At 39.5% G+C, this 21,632-nt stretch overlaps 1 protein-coding gene across 1 annotated transcript in view; it reads right to left on the bottom strand.

Moving 5' to 3' along the window:
- Itga8 (integrin subunit alpha 8) overlaps positions 1–21,632 on the bottom strand; it is a 153,863-nt gene that overhangs the window by 84,249 nt on the left and 47,982 nt on the right. The window contains exons 9-13 of the mRNA XM_048367462.1: positions 18,540–18,583; positions 16,802–16,858; positions 13,491–13,543; positions 2,295–2,500; positions 444–650 (exon numbers count right to left, since the gene is read on the bottom strand). Of these exons, the coding sequence (XP_048223419.1) occupies positions 444–650; positions 2,295–2,500; positions 13,491–13,543; positions 16,802–16,858; positions 18,540–18,583 (567 nt within the window). The remainder of the gene's footprint in view (positions 1–443; positions 651–2,294; positions 2,501–13,490; positions 13,544–16,801; positions 16,859–18,539; positions 18,584–21,632) is intronic.

A 21,632-nucleotide genomic window follows, 5' to 3' on the forward strand; every position in this document is an offset into this window, starting at 1 on the left:
TGCTTTCTTTCTTCCTTTTTTTGTTGGTCATGGCACTTGAACTCAGGACCTGAGTGCTGTCCCTGAGCTTTCATGGTCAAGGCTAGTGTTCTACCACTTCAAACCACAGCATCACTTCTGGTTTTCTGGTTGTTAATTGGTGATGAATCTCATGTACTTTCCTGCCTGGGCTGGCTTCAAACTGTCATCCTCAGATCTCACTCAGCCTTCTGAGTAGCTAAGATGACAGCCATGAGACACCAGTGTTGGGCAAGAATACATTTCCTTTTAGACAATGTTACCCCTTCCCTTGCTCAGAAGTATTTGTTTTTGTCTTCCTCCAAATGCTCATGGAATTCACTCTAGAATCATACAGAAAATCCCAGTGCTATTTAAACTCAACCTTCATCTTTATGGTCTCTTGCCAGGAAGCAGCATCTCTGAGGGAAAGAGGAAAACCTTACCTGGGTAATCATTCTTGTCTATGTCTGCATCTCCTCTTAGTGAGAAGCCGAATCCAGAAGGGACAAATGCAGGGGGGACGGTCTGTGAGGTCCATTTTCCTTGTAGAACTTGGGATGGCTTGCTATGTAAGCCATTCTGGTTCCCGTTGTAAATGAGCACTTTGCCTGTTTGATCCTTGCCTGCAAAGGGCACGCCGATGGCAATATCTACCAACAGAGACACAGAAACACTCTGTGAAATACAAAAGGATGCTAGCAAGAGCCTTACGTACAACCAAGGAGCAGTCATAAAGCCCAAAGTGCTTGTGCCATTTTCCACAAGAACTAGAAACACTGCAAGTACAGAATTACTTGTTGTCTTTTATCCATCTGACAAGAAGCTGCAGAATTATCATGTGGGCACAGCTGTGAGTCAGAAATTCACAGGTCAATCAAGCTCAAAGTGTATTCTAGTTGAATCAGACATGCAACACCTCTGCATGGAGCAAGTAAATAAATAAGTAAATACATAAAAAGTTTCTCTTTGCTCTTGAAAAGATCATAAAGGCTTGACAAGACACATAGAAGAAAACATTATGGAAGGGACAACTTGGATAGTTAAGCATGGCTTGGATTCTAGGGAATAAATACAATAGGGGAAAGCAGTGATTCAGTTAAAGAGAATTTGTCCACCAGGTACCAGTGGCTCATCCTTAAAATCTTAGCTACTCAGGAGGCTGAGATCTAGAGAATTGTATTTCAAAGCCAGCCCCAGGCAGAAAAGCTTAGGAGACATCACATCCAATTAACTAGCAAAAAGTCAGAAGCCAAGCTGGAGGCGTGACTCAAGTAGTAGAGTGCCAGCTGAGCTTAGCAAGCTGAACGGGTATGAAGCCTGGAGCACAAATGCCACTACCACCGCCAAAACCAACCAGAAGCTTTTCCTTTCTTAAAAAAAGATTCCTCTTGAGCCATAAGTATTTAATATGCACACGTATATTTTATGGCACTTTACAAATGACTAATTGCTCAGAGTATTTTTTTCTCCAAAGAAATCATGAGTATTATAATGCTTGCCCAAAGTACCAAGCTGTTGTGAATAGCTCTTTGGCTACTTTGTTATAGAGAATTCCTGATGCACCCTCAACTGTGAACAAGAATTCACCAGATGTGGTGCTGTGGACTTGGAAAATTGAGGCAAGAAGACCTGAGTCCGAGGTGAGTGTGGGGTGCATATTGAAATCCTGGCCCAACAACAACAGCAACATAAACAGAACAACAAAGAAAAAAACACTAAAAAGAAGCACAATAGATGGATGCTTCAAGTTCCAGAAAGTGCATGCAAAATTGTGTATAAACCTGCATGGTTTTCTAAGAAGGTACTTAGAGAATGTCCATGAATTCCTAACTGGCAGAATCACAGGCCTAACCCAAGAGTTCAACTCTATTTTATTGTAAACATTGGAATTACTTTTAAGCCGGACGTTTGCAGACCAGAAACCAATTGAGCATAACCAATCTGTAACTCATATGAGCTAATCACCAGGCGATATACTTGCTCACGTATCGCCATATATTTATTTGTCTTAAATCTATAAACACAAAATATTCTCTAGTTCTCTTCAGTCACCATTGAGAGATGTTAGCAGTCTCTCTAAATCAAACATGAGGCAATTTCTAAATGATATCCACATTAATCAAAACATAGAAATTTACGCTTTCCTTGACACTCTGCATAGTTTATTAAAAAGCCGGTCATCATAAATGCACGCCCCCACACCCTTGGAAATACATTAAGTGGTTCATGGTTCCCTTTGAGCCACAGTGCATGAACTACAGATGTGAGTGGCTTCCACATGTGGTTTGTATTACCGTTGAATCCATCTTGGTTCAGATCCCCCAAGTGTGCCACGGCTGTGCCGAATCTGCCGAAGGTCTCAGTGCCCGTGAGGATCTGGGGGTCCTGGAAGAGGAGGGCACTCACTTGCAGATACAGGTAGACTTGGCCTACTTCCCTCGGGTTACTCTCCAATTCACGCTCCATGTAGAGGGGTGCACCAATCAAGACATCATCCATTCTGTAGAGACCAAGACGGCCATCAGCCACCCAGCACACAGAAGATCGTCTTTCTTTTTTAAAAATGCAATTTACTGTTATTATTATTATTATATTATCTTTAAATAGTTGTACAAAGGAGTTGCCATTTAACAAAGCAGTTTCTGAATACAAGATATCTTGATCCATGTCACCGCTTTCTACATTCTTGCCCATCCCTTCCCTCCACACTTCTTCTTAATTTTGTAGATGTACATAGGATTCTTGCCTGCATTTCCCCCCTTTTCATTCACCTGCTCCTTTCCCTCTGACCCACCTCACCCCTTTCAAATACCTGCTTCCTGGTGTTTTATTTTGTTGTCTTTGGAATCAGTCAGATTAGGGCATTGCCACAGGTATTTTTCCTTTTCACGTATCTTATCTATCTATCTATCTATTTTTTTACAATCATCAGATATCTTCTGCTTTGTTATGTCCCCCAAACTGAATTTTGTGAGAAAATAAGATGAGTGAAGAGGAGAAGAGGTGGAGAGTGCAGGCAAGAATGCAGTGCATATCCTACAAAGTAAAGACAAGTAAGGGAAGGGGTGGGCTGGGGGGGTGGTGAGAATGTTGAATGGGCTGATGTTGATCAAGATGCGTTGTATTTATAAACTGCTTTCTGGAATGACAACTCCTTTGTACAACTAGTTAAAGATAATATAAAAGAGAAAATAAGAGATGTTAAATTAACACATTGCCCACATTAACACTAAAACCGATTATTTAGAGATGAAGACAGCCAACAAGAAAATAAAAATTGCAAGTAGTTAAAGATGGTGCAAGGAAGAACAGAGAAGGGAACTTTTTTTTTTTCATCAGCCTTCGAAGTGATTTGATTTTTGTTTAAAAATACTTACTGAAAGTCATACCAACCAAGTAATAAACTTCATCTCTACTAATGGCTTGTGTTAAAGTTTGTGTGAAGACAGTCCTGGCAGACACAATGATAGGAAAGGCCACTTGAAGCAAAAGGAAATCAGTTACCTTTGACTATTATGTCTATGCTGACGTTTGCCAGGGAACCAAATTACCAGAGTGCTGTCGTTCATATAATTTCATTAGGAGATATTATCATTTTTCTAATAGTGTAATACTGAGATATCATATGTAATAAAATTCGTGCTATGGAAATATGGATATATAAGTAGTATTAACATATAATGTATATGACATGTAATATTAATATTAAAGGCAAGAATGAAATGAAAACAGTTACTCAGAGCCTTCCTTCTCTCCCCTCGCCTCTCTTTTCTTCCTCATGGCTCAGTCCCCTCCCTCTCATCCTCTCTCCTCCCCTCCCCTCTCCTTTCCTTTATTTCCTTTTCCTTTCTGAGATAGGCTGGTCTTAAACATGCTATCTTCCTGTCACAGATTTCCAAGTTCTGGGATTACAGGTGTGTGCCACCATGCCTACCTCACTTTAAGATATGAGCGGTCTAAAAGACATACTGTCTTTGTCATGCCTCCCGCTTTCTCTAAATTTGTTATCTTCCCAATGGGTCATTTGCAATCTGTTTCATGGCATCAGTTTATTGTCTAGCTCTGAGTCATAGTACTTGCCAATAGGTTTAAGATACTATGGTAAATTGTTTAGAGAATTCAATGATGACTACTAAGTGAACTAATTATAATGGTCCCTAATTCATTTATAAGTGAGGCTACTTCTATGATGACAAATGAGGCAGGTTAGGGAAAATACCATGCAAGATCCCAATGCATTCTGGGGTGACAGTCAGGGAGAGGCTGGGGGCTGGAGGAGGGCTAAGGGGTGCTCTCTACAGGAGGGAGCACTGGTCTGGGTAGGATCCTCAGAGGACTTAGAAGTGGGTTTTTTACATGGCACGGCTGGAGGCCGAGAGCAGTGCCCCGGAGTAGAGTCAGGGCACAGAGAAGCCGTGCTGTGCGCCCTGATGGGAAGATTCCAATACATTTAATCAGAAAAATAAAATATCCAATGAGATCTTAGAGCTCAACATGAGCAAATAACAATGATACACAGGAAGAACACAATGTATTGCAATATTATGATATATACATTCTATAATTCTATACGCCACTGCTCTAATTCACATTATTGGTATAGAATACATAAGGAGACCAACAGGAAAAACAGTTAAAAATTGGGCAAGAGATCTAAATAGCTACCTCACCAGGATAGACATAGGGAGCAAACTAGTGCATGGAAAGATTTTCAATAGCAAGTATGAGTAGGAATGCCAATTTAAACAGTAGTAAGAAACAATTAAAAAATTCTCTTAGAATGGCCAAAATCCAAAGTGCTGACAGCATGAATATAACAAAGATGTAGGGCCATGGAGGGCGTAGACATGGCAGGTGCGGGGAAATGGAAAATGACATAGCCACTCTGGAAGACAGTCTTGGAATTGTCTTTCAAAGTTGAATATAGGCTGTCCGACCATATGACCCCACTTGTGTTGCTTCCTGGTGGCTGGAAACTTGTGTCCACACAGGACTCCTCACAAATATTTGCATTGTCATTACCTAAACGAGGGCTCAGCCAAGATACACCTTGGTAGGTGAATGGATCAACAAACCGTGCTTTATCATACAATGGGATATAATTCAGCATTGAAAAGAAATGGGCAATGAAGCCAGAGAAAGACATGGAGAAATGAAATAAATACTACTAGTTTTATGTACACTAATTTTATGTACACTAGCTAATTTTATACTCTTGCCTGTAATCCTAGCTACTGAGGAGGCTGAGATCTAAGAATCACAGTTCAAAGCCAGGCTGGCAGGAAAGTCCATGAGACCCTGAGCTCTAATTAACTACCAAAATGTTAGAGCACTAGGCCTGAAGGATAAAGTTTAGGGATAGTAAGAATAGTGCCCAGGACAGGGTTCACACCCCAGGACACACACACACACACACACACACACACACACACACACACACACACACACGGCTATACACTATGTGGTCCCAATTCTATTATATTCAAAACCAGTTATAACTACAGAAACAAATATAATCAGCATTTGCTAGGGATAGTGAGGGAGAGGGACAGAGTAGTTTGGGGGACAATAAAACTATTCTGCATGGTAGTATAATGATGGGCTCACCTTGGCATGCACTTGGCACAGGACCACATAATACCCAGGAAAGACCTATGCACTTTTGCTCCTACCATATCAATGTGGGTTCATCAATTGTAACAAATGGATAACACCAATGCCAGGTGTCAGTAATAAGGAAAGTTGGAGGGGAAGAGGCAAGAAAGTAGAGGAAACTGGATGTATTGCTCAGTTTGTCTTGGAAACCTAACACCTCTCCACAAATAGTTTGTTAGTAATAGTGAATATGAAAGGTCTTTGGAAAAGTAAGTTGAGGCAGATAAAATGAAAAAAGAAAAAGCATGGATTTTGACATCATATCAGTTGAGATTTAAACAGAGCTTTTCTAGTAACGAGATGATCAGATTCAAAAGTTACCTTCATCTTCCAGGTGGCTCATACCTATAATCCTAGCTAGTCAGGAGACTGAGATCTGAAGATTGCAAAGATTGTACAAAGCCAGCCTGGGAAGGAAAGTCTGAGACCCTTTTCTCCAACTAGTTCCCCAAAAGGTGGGAAATGGAGCTAAGACTCAAAAGGTGTACCACTAACCCTGATCAAAAACAGCTCAGTGACAGCTCCCAAACCCTGAGTTCAAGCCCAGGACTGGTACACAGGTGGGCACGTGTGTGTGTGTGTGTGTGTGTGTGTGTGTGTGTGTGTATCTTGTCTAGAGGTGGATAATACAGAAATAGAATACATCTTTCATCTATCATTTACGATCTCTCTCTCTCTCCCTCCCTCCCTCCTATGCACATACAAACTACAGAGTAGCATTTAATAAGCAATACATGTTGTTAAGGTACTGGGCTGGCAGTTAAAAAAAGCACACGGTACTTTTATGTTACACTCATGTAAACAAGAAAAGGCTCCTGCTAGAAACAGGATGCAGAGTACTTGGAGTAGCCTAGAGTCTGGAGCTACTTTGAGACTTGGCCCGCACTTGTCTACCCCAGCAGCAGACACAACATATGGAAAACCACCTGGAGCAGTTTCCAGCTGAGGAAACTTTCACAAGAAGCAGGAGTGTGCGGCACTGAGGCTAGTGGCACACACCCTGGCAATGATGGTTACTGTCATCTCAGATTCCACGAGTACGCTGCAGTGTTAAACTCAGGCAACACTTTAAAATGTTTCAAGTACATTTACTTAGAGAACCAAAAATCGAAGCTCATATTGCTTATTGTCCTGCTGAGCTGTAGCCATGGTGGAAAGGAAAGAGACCAGAGTTTTGAGCTTTTCCAGTTCTCCTTTAAGTCACGTGACTCTGTGTGTGGCTACCCATAGTCTCAGAATAAGACATCCAGTCACTGGCTGTCCATAGCAGAAACCCGATGGAGATGTAGTCTTGATATTACAGAGGAGGAAAGCCCTCCTTATGACTGCCAAGGGTGTGAGCATGTAAAGGGCTAACAGCCCAGTCCCTTTTTCACTGCCAACTGGAGACTTCACACTGAGAAAGCCCAGCCCCATCGTAAGATTCTGGGATTCTAGAAATAATAGGACAGCCTTGATTTATTCTCTTTGAAATAGATGTCCCTAGATGCTCAAGTATATGTCTCATAAAATGTCCTATACTTTAAAAAAGAAAAAAAGAACATTTGTTCTTCATTTATAATTATACCCTCTTGGAATTAAGACACAATAACTGTCTCAGATTCAATTGGTACAATGTGTCTGGTGGAAGATTTTGTATTATGTCTAAATACTACTTTATATTAGCAATGGCACTTAATCACAGGGCATATTGTTGTTGAGGCTGGTGTTTGAAAATCTTCAGTTTGTAACCCGTTAGTGGATTATGAAATCCATTTAATAGGTCTATCCCAACATTTTAAAAAGAATTTAAAAATACAATAATAGAAAATAGAGTAAATGTCTTGTAATACATAATAAGGGTAAATACTGTTCTGAGGTTTTGCATTTTTTTGTTTCAGGCATGCATGTGTGTGTGTGTGTGTGTGTGTGTGTGTGTGTGTGTGTGTTTGTTTGAATGTCTGGGGGGGGGATAAAATGTCAAGTATATGACTTTTATGAACCATAAGCAAAAGACAAGAGATAGAAAGCCTTGTTTTAATAGATTGCATGCCATTAAATTATTTTTAAATTGATCAAATCCTTTTTATAAATAATCCCAATTTAGACAAGTTTTAAAATATTTATTATTAGAGTTTTTGTTAACCTTCTAATAATTACAGATGACAGGCTGACTGCTATCCTAAGACAATGAATGTGTATATAGTATATGGGTAGAGATTTCAACATATATTTAATATACTTTGTCTAAAAAATTAATAATGAAAAAATAACAATGATGGAGAAATAACAATAATGAGGCTTCACTAAAACTCATTTTCTCTACTTGGGCTCTGATGGTGGTGGTATTGCATAAAAGTATATAGACAAGAATGTCATTTTATCTGATATGGAAAATAGTTACGAATAGGTTTCATTAAACCTTTGTGCAGAATTCTTTCTTTTTTTTATTTTTTTAAAGGTGCTTGAACTCAGGGCCTGGGTGCTGTTCCTCACCTTTGGTGCTGAAGGCTAGAGCTCTACCACTAGAGCTACAGCTCCACCTCTGGCTTTTTGGTACTTAACTGGAGGTAAGATTCTCATGGACTTTCCTGCCTGAGCTGGCTTTGAACCAGAATCCTCAGATGTTAGCCTTCTGATAAGTTAGGATTATGGGTATGAGCCACTGGCACCTGGCCTATTTCCTTTTTATGTCTAAACCCACTCTGAAAATCTAGCACAATGCAAGGCTCAATAGCTGAGTGCCTTTCCACATGGCATTCAAAACAGAACATTACAAATATTTCCTTCAAAATCAAAGCATAGATGTAGTAACAGAGTGCACAAGAGTCAACAGATGGGAATCCTGAACATGAGGAGTCTGAATTCATGTTGTCTCTACCCAAATGATATTAGAGGTTGCTGTCAACTTTGAGTCTTTTTGCACAGCAGTACATTTTGCAGGCTTGTGCCTGCATTTGTTAACAAGATTGTGAAGAAATTCCTAACAATTTACATGCACGGAGTTTGTACCTTAAGATAACCAAACAGAAGTTACTTTTGCCAGTTTGTTTATCTGGTACTTTTCAAAATCATCACGGCCTTGTCAATATCATCAGCCACCTGGCACAGACACAACTGTTCGGTCTATGTGGATTGTAATGGTGGGAGAGGTAACAACGATCAAGCTGCATTGCATTCATATACTGCTTGGTTGAATGGTAACTCAGTTGTTCAACTACTTAAAGATAATAAAAATACTTTTTAAATGTTTCAGAGTAGTGGCCTACAACTCTAAGCCTAGCACTCTGGAGGCTAAGACAAGAGGTTTGTGTTATTGTAGTTGTACAAACCAGTTGACATTTGACAAAATAGTTTATAAATAGAATGCATCTTGATCAATGTTACCCCTTCCAACATTCTCCCTGATCTTTCCCAGCCCACTGAGATCTAGTGTTAAAAATATACATATGTACACACACACACACACACACACACACACACACACACACACTGGGGAAATTTTCAATCAGTTTACTAATTAGGTCACTCTTCTTGATGATACTTTCTTGTCTTTTTTCCCCGATTTTGAGATCCCACATTGGTAGAGACTTGGTTTTTGTTACATTGGTAGGGACTTGGTTTTTGTTGCATGGCAGATAGAGCTGTGCATTGTTGAACAACGTTCATTAAGCAGCCACACACACAATGCCACTACCTCTTGGTTAGCAAAAGGAAAGTGCCTTGGTTGTCTCATAAGTATGTGTGCATGTGTGTGTGTGTGTGTGTGTGTGTGTGTGTGTGTGTGTGTGTGTGCCAGGGTAGGTCTTCTTTCTTCTTCACCCTCCCATCTCCTCTCTTTCCCTTTCCTCCTCCTCCTTCCCTCTTCTCCCTCTTCCTCCTCCACCTCCTCCTCCATACCTGCTTTGAATGCAGGACTTCAAGCTTACTCAAAAGTGCTTTACCGCCTGATTGGCATTCTCAGCCTTTTTAATTTTTTTGCTTTAATTTGTTTCTCCAGTAAGTTCTCATGTTAACTACCCCAGATGGTCTCTTATTGTGACTCTCCTACATCCTGAGTGACTGTGTTTATAGGTGTGAGCAACCATACCATCAGCATTCTTACTTCATGAACAACTACCTAGCCAAGTGAATCTCTTAACTCTATTTATGTCTACCTATCTGCTATCTATACTATCATTTCTTTAGCCAATTTGAATGACTTCCAGAATATCCTCATTTCAGCACAGAATCTTGAAATCACATAGCACCTAAACAATTAAACACATCAAGCTATGCTATAAACACTTTATTTACCTTTCTGAATGGTGATACTAAGTCAAAAGGACCTAATTCTTTAATAAAGTCTTAAGAATTAAGAAAACAGTACAGGACTGAATGAGAAAAAAAGTGTAGACAGTGAGTTTTAACATCATTATGAAAGAATAAATTTATCTCTTAAAAATTCCTGTGTTTGTTATTACCATGTTTTTTGGATCAGCAGAAAACCAATGAAGTCTTTTTCTCAAAAAAAAAAAAGACAGAAAGAAAATTCCCCCTGAACATGGCAAAACTATGTCCTATAAATATTGTCACGGAACTTTCCCTCCGTCTAAGCTGAGGATCCTTCTGGGAAGGGGAGAGTAGCTGGAGGGCATGTTATGAAAGCTGGAAAAACTTGCAAGGGTTGTCAGTGGGACTGGCTTCCGGATGGGACCATGTGGCCCAAAGCTGGCCCTTTGAGCTCCTGCCAGGCCCTCAAGAGGGAGGGTCCTTGTGCATCTATGGCTGCCTAAGAGGCGAATGTCTATGCACATCTGTGAGGATTTTTTTTTTTTTTGGTGGCTTTTGTTGGTCATGGGACTTGAGCCCTATGGGATTCTTGTTGTTATTCTAGAATATGCTCATTAAATGTGAATGCCATGCTTTGGCTACAGGTCCTAAATTACTGAGCTTTGGTAGCAATTACTGACCATGCAAGCTGGTCATCTTGACCAGTTGGCTCTCACAGTGGCTTTCTTTTCACAGCTCAGATGATTGGCAATGAAGGCAATTTAATTTTAAGTTAACTGCTTGCAAGATGCTCAAACAAATGTGTGAAATATACACAGAGTGCAGCTGTGTTTGTTTCTTCTACTGCGACTTCACTGATCCAAGCTGCTATCCTGCCCACCTCCTCCCCCGAGGTGTGGCAGATCCATCTGGGTAAACCAAGGCCTGAACAGGTCACTCCCTCCTTTGGGATCTTCCACGGCTCATAGGGTTAAGCCCACGTGTATGGCCATTTGGAATCAATGCCATGGGTTCTATACCTTCACAGAGTAGCCCTACATTCCTCTTCATACCCTGTTGTAGTTTTCTAGAACATCCCAGAAGCTTCCACCTGCAAGACTTTGCATCGTTTGCTCTATGATCAAGATATTCATCTCCCATGGAGGCTTCTAGCTTACTCCCTCACTTCCTTTAGGTCTCTTGTGCAATACTATCATGGAGGCCTTCCTTTGCCATGTAGTCAATTTAAAATGCATTCCTTCCAATTCTCACGCTCCCTTCCTTCTGCTTTTCTTTTTCATTTTTAACTCACAGATTTCAGTTAAAGAGTACTTTTACATTCAAAGCTAATTTGAGTAGAAAGTACAGTTCTCATGTTATTCTACCCGTCTCAGAACCCTCACAAATCAATAAGCCTATATTCATACCTCATTATCAATCAAAGTGCACAGTTGATGTGGAGTTCACTCCAAGTGTGTTGTACCTTCTGGGTGTATGTGTGTGTGCGTCCTAGTCCTGGGGCTTGAATTCAGGGCCTGAACATAGTGCTACAACCACTTGAGCCACAGCTCCACTTCCAGATTTTTGGTTATGAATTGGAGAGAAGAGTCTCACAGACTTTCCTTTCCAGACTAGCTTTGAAAAATGATCCTCAGATTTCAGCCTCCTGAGTAGCTAGGATTGCAGGTGTGAGCCATCAGTGCACAACCTAGATAAGACTAGGCACAACCTAGTCTTATCTATTCATCAGTGTGCCATCTACTCATCCCCTCCTCTTTCCTCTGAACTTTTGGAAAACCCTGATCTTGGTATAGTTTCCATAGTGTTATCTTTCCCAAAATGTCCTGCAATTTATATCATATCATATGTAGCCTTTTCAGATTTGCTTTTTTTACTCAGCAATATGAATTTAAGGTTCCTCCAAGTCTTTTTCTGATTTGGCAGTTCATTTCTTCCTTGTGATTCTTGTCTCCATGTGTCATAGTTTGTTTTACCTACCCACCTACTGATGGACACTTTAGTTGCTTTCAGTTCTTCTGATTTTCCTCCTTCCATCATTAAACATAGTCTTTACTTACATAACTCATTTTTTTTGTTCCCCATACTAATGAAACTGCCACAAATTAGAAATTTCTCTGCATGTCTCAGCATAGACTGATTGAACTTCATACAACTGGTAGTAGATAGCAGATAGTACACGCCCAAGGAATATAAGCTCAACCAAAGGATAAGAAAAGGGCATTTTCTAAAAGGTACAAAGCTTACTGAATTACTTAATTGATCTCCAATCACTTCCGCAACCTAATACATAGAGTACATTTCTAGTGACACAAGGGTCAAAGACAGGTCTGTCAAACATCTATCTGAAGTGCATGGTCCAGATACTACAATACATGAAGAATTCTTCAGGTATTTGATTACTATAGCAATACGAGCACAGTGAGAATAGATGTGGAGTCACTTTTACTACTGGAGTGTTTTGAGCACCAAGAACAATGCCTTCATATGGGAGGGGTTCTCATAGGATTGGTCATATGGATAATCAGTACATCTCAAATTTAAGTCTTCCTCTCTCTTCATCCCTCTTCCTTTTCTTTTCTTTCTTTCTTTCTTTCTTTCTTTCTTTCTTTCTTTCTTTCTTTCTTCCCCTCCCTCCCTCCCTTCCTCCTTCCCTCCCTCCCTCCCTCCCTCCCCTCCCTCCCTCTCTCCCTCTCTCCCTCTCTCCCTCTCTCCCTCTCTCCCTCTCTCCCTCTCTCCCTCTCTCTCTCTCTCTTTCTCTCTCTCTCTCTTTCTTTCTTTCTTTCTTTCTTTCTTTCTTTCTTTCTTTCTTTCTTTCTTTCTTTCTTTCTTTCTTTCTTTTTCTTTCTTTGACAAGGTTTTACGGTGTAGCCGGGTTGACCTTTCATTTATGCTGCTCCTGCCCCAGATTCCCAGGTGCTGGGACTACAGGCATTTGCCACTATACATGGCTGAGACCATATTGTTTAATGATTTGTTCATTTATCAGGCACACTGGGTGAAACAAAAGGGTGCTTAATAACAATTTTTGAATTCATGACTTATGTAAAGCCACATTTCAGCTGTGTTGTTTGGTCTGGGTTCAACAGTAATTTACTAGTGTAAACTGAAAAATAACATTATTATTCTATCCCTCTCCATGGGTTTTACCCAGATGTTGGCTAAAGCAATGGTAGAAGGAAAAGAAATCCACTGATGATTTATGTGCAAATGTTTTATAACGATATCACATGTTAGGGGAAACTTCTAGAAGCAGAGAAAGATTAATGAAGCAAGGCCTCAATGGTGATGGATCTCAACTGGTTGAGGATGATTCATTTCATAGTGTTACATTTCAAAAACTAAATAAAATAGTCCTCTTTTGAAAGTGGCAGATGTGGAAAATCTCAGTGCAGACATAAAATAGGATGACAGAATTTTTTATTAGATGTATCCTCTTGTTCTAAACCAAAAGAATAAAGTTGAAACAAGAGGGCTTCTATCTTGTTGAGGAAGTATGGAAGGATGTAGTTTGTGAAAAAGAAATGTAACATTGTTGCAGATGAACATAAAGTACATTATGTGTGCAGATGTTCTTATAGACTTACCCATCATTGTTAACGTCAGATACCACAACAGTATATCCAAAATAAGATGCCATCTGCAAAAGAAAACCATAGGGTCATATATTTTGTGTCCAGAAGTCATTTTTATAGTCACTCTTAAATATTCTAAAGAGATGAATCTGATTGTGGCTACATTTTTGCATTTAAGTTCATAAACTTTTGAACGTGGTCTGGGTCTTTGAGTCATTTAGTTTAACCCCTGAACCAGTGAATAATTTTTCCCCTAATAACCCTGACATCTGTTTGAATATTTTTTGGCTATGCACAACAATCAGCCCATTCAATCTGTGGTTATAACTGAATGTTCTTTGCTACATGTAAACCTTCCATAACTTCTTATATTTAGACCCATCTAGCTCTGCCATCTTGAATTCCACAAAATATACCAGATTTCTACTGTGGATGGAGTCTCCTCAGAAAATAGTTGTAGATGGCTCACCATGCAGCCCTCTTTCCTCAAAGATATCATATGGTAGGACAAAAAACATCTAGATGAGACTCAGGACTTAGATTTGTACTCTACTTTGGGCTCTACCTTGTTGAAACTTAAAAACATCTTTAACTTTGAGAGACTTGTATCTCAGTATTGATTTATGTTGAGCTCACAGTTAAGAAAAGCTCCTAAATCTTTTCTGTAAGCAATATAGCATAGTCACCTCACATTTTTTTCCTCTGAATTTTTTTTTTGTTTTGAATCTGTATTTTCAGAATTTATAGTATTTTCAGATTTGACTTATCATTCATGCTTGCAAATCATCTCCTGATTTAATGAACATACAGTCTTCTAGAAAATGTGCTCCACAGAAGGAGATTTTTTAGTATATTTTGTTCTCTCTCCTCTCTGCAACATCAGAGCAGCATGTTAATTAATGTAGGTGCTAAGTGCCAAACACTCTTTGCTGAATGAGTGGACACTAGAGTTGGACTTGCTGTGCAAGCAGTTCCTTCTTTCATCTTTCTTTGTTCCGACCACAGATGGTGAAATTCTTACTCTATGATGTGTGGCTTTCACTTTAGGAAATTTTACCATCTACACATTAAGTTCTAAGGCTAGGTAGTAATGAGGGCAAGAAGTTATAGGAGCACTCAATTTAGCATTGTTGAAAATAAGTCTAATGATAAAAAAAAATGAGACCTGGCCATAGAAATCTTGCTACATTTTCTGTTCTTAATTCATTGCTTTAATATATTATCAGCACATTAACTGTATGTATGAATGGAGCTGAGTGTTATATGGTCATGCTTGCATACAGAATATACTCATCAGAGGCTACTAGGGGTATTGTTCAAAATTTACAAACTACCCATCTTCACACTCATCTCATTTCTCCAGAACTTCCATAGAGTACCATGAAAGACATAAAATATCTGTTGAAAAGCTCATGATAATGGGTAGTCTGAATCCCTCAAATTTGGCAATAAGTTTCCCAAAGCATTTAAGTTTGTTTAAAAACTCTACTAGTAGGCTGGGAATATGGCCTAGTGGTAGAGTGTTTGCCACATCTACATGAAGCCCTGGGTTCGATTCTTCAGCACCACATATACAGAAAAGACCAGAAGTGGTGCTGTGGCTCAAATGGTAGAGTGCTAGCCTTGAGCAAAAAGAAGCTAGAGACAGTGCTCAGGCCCCGAGTTCAAGCCACAGGACTGGCAAAAACAAACAAACAAAAAACCTCTAATAGTTTTGTTGACATGGCTCCCTTAGATGGTAAGACCATATTCAGTGCTTAAAAAAGTGTAGCAAATTTTACCAGATCAAAACACCCACACCTCAGATGAGCCGTATTTTTGCACAGGAGGGCAATAATGTCCTGATTTGGGGGACCCCAGCTCATGACAGTGGCTAAGAGGAAGAGACTAGGACAATAGTCTGTCGGGATCTCATGTAATATTGAGGCTCATGGGAGAGATTTAGTTACATTGAGACAGGGAGACAGAAGCCAGGTCCACTCTACTCTGGCCAATTGCATGAATCCTAGAAGAAGCCAGGGCTATCTTACAGAAAGGAAGTGCCAATAACTCTTCACCAGGCACTGAAAAACACCTACCACAGGACAAGACTTATCTCCCACCCCAGCAGTTGGTAGTGGCCTTTTGCTTTTGAGAAACATAGTGTGCTGTCTTGTGAAGTCCTACTCAGCACTAGCAAGGAGAAAAACTTGCAAATCCTACATCCAATTGAGATCTTGCCTGCTCTGCCAGGATGCTTTCCATCCTAGCACACATAGAGAAGCCAGGAAGCACCATGTGCATTTCTTGATATTTCAGTCTTTCCCTCCAAATTTCTGGGTTCTTAGAGACAGGTTTGATTTATTCCCTTCAATACGTGTGTGTGTGTGTGTGTGTATGCTTGCACACATGTTTAGACACACACACACACACACACACACAGAGTACTCTGCAAGCAGGAGCATGTGTCCTCCATGCTATTGAAAACTGGTTGGTATCACAGAGATTGATCATCCTCCCAGCTATTTCCCACCATGCAGCGCTACACTACTCACGGCTGCCACTTATCATTAGCAATTATGTAGTCACTTCATGAAAACCTGGGTCTGCTTTACCCATGACTGCCAAGGAGCTCTCATTTCTAAGTGCAGCATAGAGTGTCCCAGAGACTTTTACAGGTAAGAACATGGAATTCTCCCTTTGCCACTTCTAGGAAGGGGTTTCCTTAGAGGGCTCACCTTCCATCACCTTGAACTACAGGAGCTGGATACAGGCTGCTAAGGCCAAAGTGTATGCTTATGATTGAATATGAGCTAAGCAAAAACAAAAACAAAAACCTTGAAACTAGGGAGTTACTGGTGAAGGCTCTGGGAGATGCCTGCACCCTCCTTTTATCCCTAGCATCCACTTCTATCTTGTTTGCTTGCTTATAGCTACTGTGACCTTCATTGTGTTACTCAGACATGCCCAGTTGCTTCTGATTGAGGCTTTTAATGGCTTTGTATTAGAGATGCCTTGACTATACCATCTAAAATCTTTAACCCCTGCTAACTCCCTTTAACAAGCCTAAAACAATGTTATACAACGAAAATATTTTTTCTTTACATCACTGATCACTGTCTGAGATTATCTTGAGAACGGCTCAATCTCTTCTACAACTGCATGAGAGCTGGGGTTCTGCCTGATACCCTGTTTATGTTTACAGATTGTACACAATTTCTAGAAGAGAGTAGCTTCTTATTAAATATCCCCTGAGTGAATGAATAAATTTATGGTCATTGATATGTTCATTAAAGTACACTATTAGAATAGACATTTATCATTTTATATTAAAATATCCTTACCTGTTCACCAGTAAAATTCTGAATAAAGGTCATATCTGTTGAGTTAATGATTGAGACCTGAAATCGCAGAAATTAGATAGGCACATCATTAGATATACAATGGTTGGTTTTTTTTTTTAACTTGCAACTTAAAGCATTTTTGTGAAGAGTAAGAAATGATTAGTCATATGTAAAACATACAGCAGGCCCATGAGAATGATATAAACCAAAAAGATAATTAAACTTTCTGTTTATGATTGTCTAGGATATTTTCAGATGTAATTTTCAGTGTATATATTTTGTAGCGAAATTATAGTTGAATTCAACCACATGGAGAGAATTATCTTGATTATTGATTAACTTAGTTAAGATTTTCTTTTGTCTAAAGCTGTTTTGCTGCTTATAAAATTGGCAGAGAGCTGTTTAAGGTACTAACCATATAGAAAGAATTGTTTTAAAAGTATTTGAACATGTGATAATAGATAAAATTATATTATATATAAAATACTATATATATTATAAAGACTATCTATTATTTTAGTTGTTTTATGGCAACTGGTTGTGATGGGCTTGAAAAGTGTCCAGCACAAATTCTACATCTATGTGGAACTACAAGATGAGATTGTATTGGGAAACAGTATCTTTGTAGATAAAATTAGCTAAGGACTTTGACAATAAATATATAAATTAAATTTTTTTTTTTTTTTTTTTTTTTGCCAGTCCTGGGGCTTGGACTCAGGGCCTGAGCACTGTCCCTGGCTTCTTCCCGCTCAAGGCTAGCACTCTGCCACTTGAGCCACAGCGCCACTTCTGGCCGTTTTCTGTATATGTGGTGCTGGGGAATCGAACCTAGAGCCTCGTGTATCCGAGGCAGGCACTCTTGCCACTAGGCCATATCCCCAGCCCATAAATTAATTTTTAAGAAAGAAATTATCTAAGAATCTTGAGATGTGATCATCTTAGCCAGGCCCCAAGTCCTATGGCTTATGTTCTAATAAAAAGAGCAGAGGATACACATAGATACAGAGATGGTAAGGTGAAGACAGCAGAGGTTGAAATGAGGTTGCCACAAGCCAAGAAACAAACACCAGGAGGCACCAGAAGCTGGGAGGGGCAAGAAGAAACCTCTAGATGCTTTGGAGGGAGCACATACATGCTCTTAACCTTGACTTCACATTGATGGCCTCTAGGAGCTACGAGAGAATACACCTACATTACTTTAAGGCACACTGTTTGTGGAAATTTGTCATGGTCGTCTTAACAAACCAAGACACTAGTAAAATAACAACTGATATTATTTCTCCTATACTAGACATATTAAAATGTCAGTGATGATAACAATGGAAGTCTCCACAATGCGTTTTGCATGTAGACCATACCAGTTCTATGGTATGAGGCTAATGTAGTCACTCAGAGCCTTGATTTAGATAGATCATGGTTTTATTCTCTATTGTTACTGTCTTGGATTTTTAAGTAAGTTTTGAACTTTAATAATTATGGCTCCTTGCAAAAATGAAACATACCCCACATTTTAATTTTAAACCAGGCTTCACAAGCCATGCAGCTAATCGAGTACATAGATCTGGGCAAATCTCACCTGCATTTATTTTCCTTCCTGCATTGTAAAAGAAAAAGTCCCCTAATAAGTGGGAGAAATTCATTATTAAAGGAAAATTTTAAAGTCCTTAAAAATTGCATGGAAGAAAACATTTCTTTGTACCAGCAAGAAAGCATTTTAGTGCTGTTTCTCAGTACTCACATAGCCAAAATTCTGTGCTCCTCTGGGAACTCCAGCAACCAATTCTGAGGATAAAAATAGTCATTTTAGAAGGGGAATAACACTTATATTTTGAGCTATACCACAGATAAATGGCAAAGACTGTGCCTTTTAATGGAGTAACCATTATGCTGAGGGTTAGAAGTTGGAATTGAGGGCCCTTTACATTTACATGTATATTCTCATTAACTTTTGTTGTAAACAGTAGAACAGAGGAACCAAGGTTTTACTTTGAAACTTCTCAATTTGCATTCCAGTCTGAGTGCATTTCTACTTCTAGAACATCAGCCTGGCTTTTCAGGTTTGCATGTGATTTATATGTCAAGTCTCTCATGCTGTTGCTAGCTTAGCCTTCAACATAGGACCATATTTTATACAGGCATAGAAATAAAGCTCTTGTCACATAAACATGCTAAAACAAGTTTGATCACCGAAGGAAAAGGCATATATAATAAAGTATAGGAAGTGGGCCTTCTACAACAACAACACCAGGGGCAATTTGGAAGCCAAGGGTTTCCCAAGAAGAAAGTTTCAATGCCAGAGGAGACAACACTGTGAGGAAGGGTTGGAATATTCCCATAGGCTCAGGACTAGCTTTAGATTCAGAAAGCAGTGGTCCCTGTCATATAACTGGGATAAATTACTGAATGTAGTTTTTCCAGCCATTTGCAATATAAGGATGTTGGAATAGCTGATTTTTCAAGAGTATTTCTAGCTGGTTACCAGTGGCTCATGCCTATAATCCTAGCTACTCAGGAGGCTGAGATCTGAGGATTGTGGTTTGAAGTCAAACCTGGCAGACAAATTTGTGAGACTCATTTTCAATCAACAAAACAAGTTGGGAACTAGTGGAAGCAAAAAATTACATGATCTCACTTCTGTTCTAGAGGAGCATTTTCATGCTGGATTTAGGGTAGACTACAGAAGATAAATGACAAGCAGGAATATTAGGAAGATCAGTTAGGTAGTTGCTACAGTCATAAAGGTGACAGATGGTGGAAACTACTTCAGTATTAAAGATGAGAGATGATGGAGGTTTGGGTTGGAGTAGAAGCTATGGACTAGGTAAGAAATAGTCTCAACAGAGGTATTTTGAGGATTTAGAGAGAAGAATTTGCTTATGGGTTGGACAGGGGCATATAATAAAGGCTACATGTGCTGAGGCTGACTTCCAAGCTTTTTGGCTTGGGAAACTTGGAGGATAACCGTGCTATTGGGTCACAACTGTGAGCATGACAACGAAGGACACCATGTCTTTCAATGAATTTGGGGTAGCTACTCAAATAAAGATGTTGAGTAGAGTTGGGTCCCATCAGCCTGGAATTCAGTCTAAAACTGGATGAGATTACCATGGTAGAACTCAAACAGCAAAGAACTGGTCTATGGATTTCATCCTGACAAACTTCAAGCAGGAGTGAAATGAAAGAGCTGCCAGGGTTAGGGAAGCCAAGTGGAGAAATGAGGAGGGGTGGGTCATTCGATCCAATACTCCTGTTAGTCATGGAAGCTGAGCCACACGGAAGCATGTGGTTTGCTTACCAAGAGTTGTTACAGTAGAAATAGGACCAACAGAGAGGATCAAGAGGAGGGAGCTAAGAACTGCCAGCTAGAGAATGCAGGTGGAGAAGAGTATAGTTCTCTCAAATCACAGAAATACAAGTGGGAGATAGAAGGTTGGGGAATAAGAGTTTTTTGTTTTTGTTTTAATGTGGGAGAGATAACAATGTGAAGCCGAGTACTGTAATCCAAGCTACTCAGGAAGCTGAAATCTAAGGATCCTGGCTTGAAGCTAGCCTGGGCAGGAAAGTCTTATCTCTTCTTACCAAAAAGCCTGAAGTTTAGCTGTGGCTCAAGTGGAAGAGTGCTATCCTTGAGCATAAATAAACAAACCCACAAAAAACCCCAAACAAACAAACAAACAAACAAAACCCTCAGGTCCTAAGTTCAAGCCCAAGGATGGGAATTTAAAAAAGAAAGAAAGGAAAAACAGTGTGTTAGTTGAAATTACAGAGGAGAGAGAGGGGGAGGGAGAAATAGATACTGTGAAATTGAAAAGCAAGAAATGCTGGAGTCTCATTTCTGATTCTAAAGGAAATGGGATTTAGTGCAAGGAGGAAGGTTAGCGTAGGACAGAATGTGGATCTTTTATCTACGCATGTACTTGAAAAATAAGATGGAGTCCAGATAAACAAAGCCATTTGGATTGAATCCCTAGCCACAAACGTTTTCAGAATAGGTCATACACTGCCTAAGTTTCAATCATCTTTTGGGAGATGTGAATTAAATCATCCTGACACTGGAAATAAACTACAATTAGATTTTAGATGGTTGATTTTAGGGTTAAGCTTTTCAATCAGGACCTATCTGGGGGGATTATGCTATAAGATGCATGGAAAACATTATGTCATCTCTCCCACAAACATTCAGAATTTAAAAAATGATCAGCTATCACACATAGTAACCTTGGAGTTTCCAGCCTCTAATGGCCACATCAGCGAGGATCTGTTGAATGTAATGTGTGTTAAAGATAATCGTAATCACTTATAAATGATCAGAATACTTTAATTGTCCTGGGGCCTATGTCAAATTAGAACTGTCACTCAACTACAGAAAATCTCAGTCAAAAAGGAAAATAGATTTTTCTTAGATCCGTTCCAGAATTTCATGGTTATTCAGAAGTTTCTTAATATCAACAATATGTTTAGGGAAAACAAATAGGTTCTTGACTTGGAAATTCATTACTTGGCTGTCCAATCCACTAATGAGAAGCAGAAAGAAGATTAACATTTACTGAAGATCGTTTGTTTACCAAATTATGTGCCATGTGCAGTTCTATTTCCCTTAGCCTCTAAAAGGAGGCATTCATATTTATTGTGATACACAGGTAAACTTGGGCTTAGATTTAGTTACTGTGGAGCTCATAGTTGGTAGGGAGTTAGAAGCAAAAAACTTGACAGAAAAGTTGGTTAGTCTCATTATGTCTTCTTTCTTCTGCATCCATTCTGAGGCTGGTCAGAGCCAGGTCACTTTATTGGGTGGTAGCTCACAATATCCAATTCCAAATTAAGAATGGAG

This window comes from Perognathus longimembris, chromosome 18 (genome assembly GCF_023159225.1).
Source record: "Perognathus longimembris pacificus isolate PPM17 chromosome 18, ASM2315922v1, whole genome shotgun sequence".
NCBI lineage: Eukaryota > Metazoa > Chordata > Mammalia > Rodentia > Heteromyidae > Perognathus > Perognathus longimembris.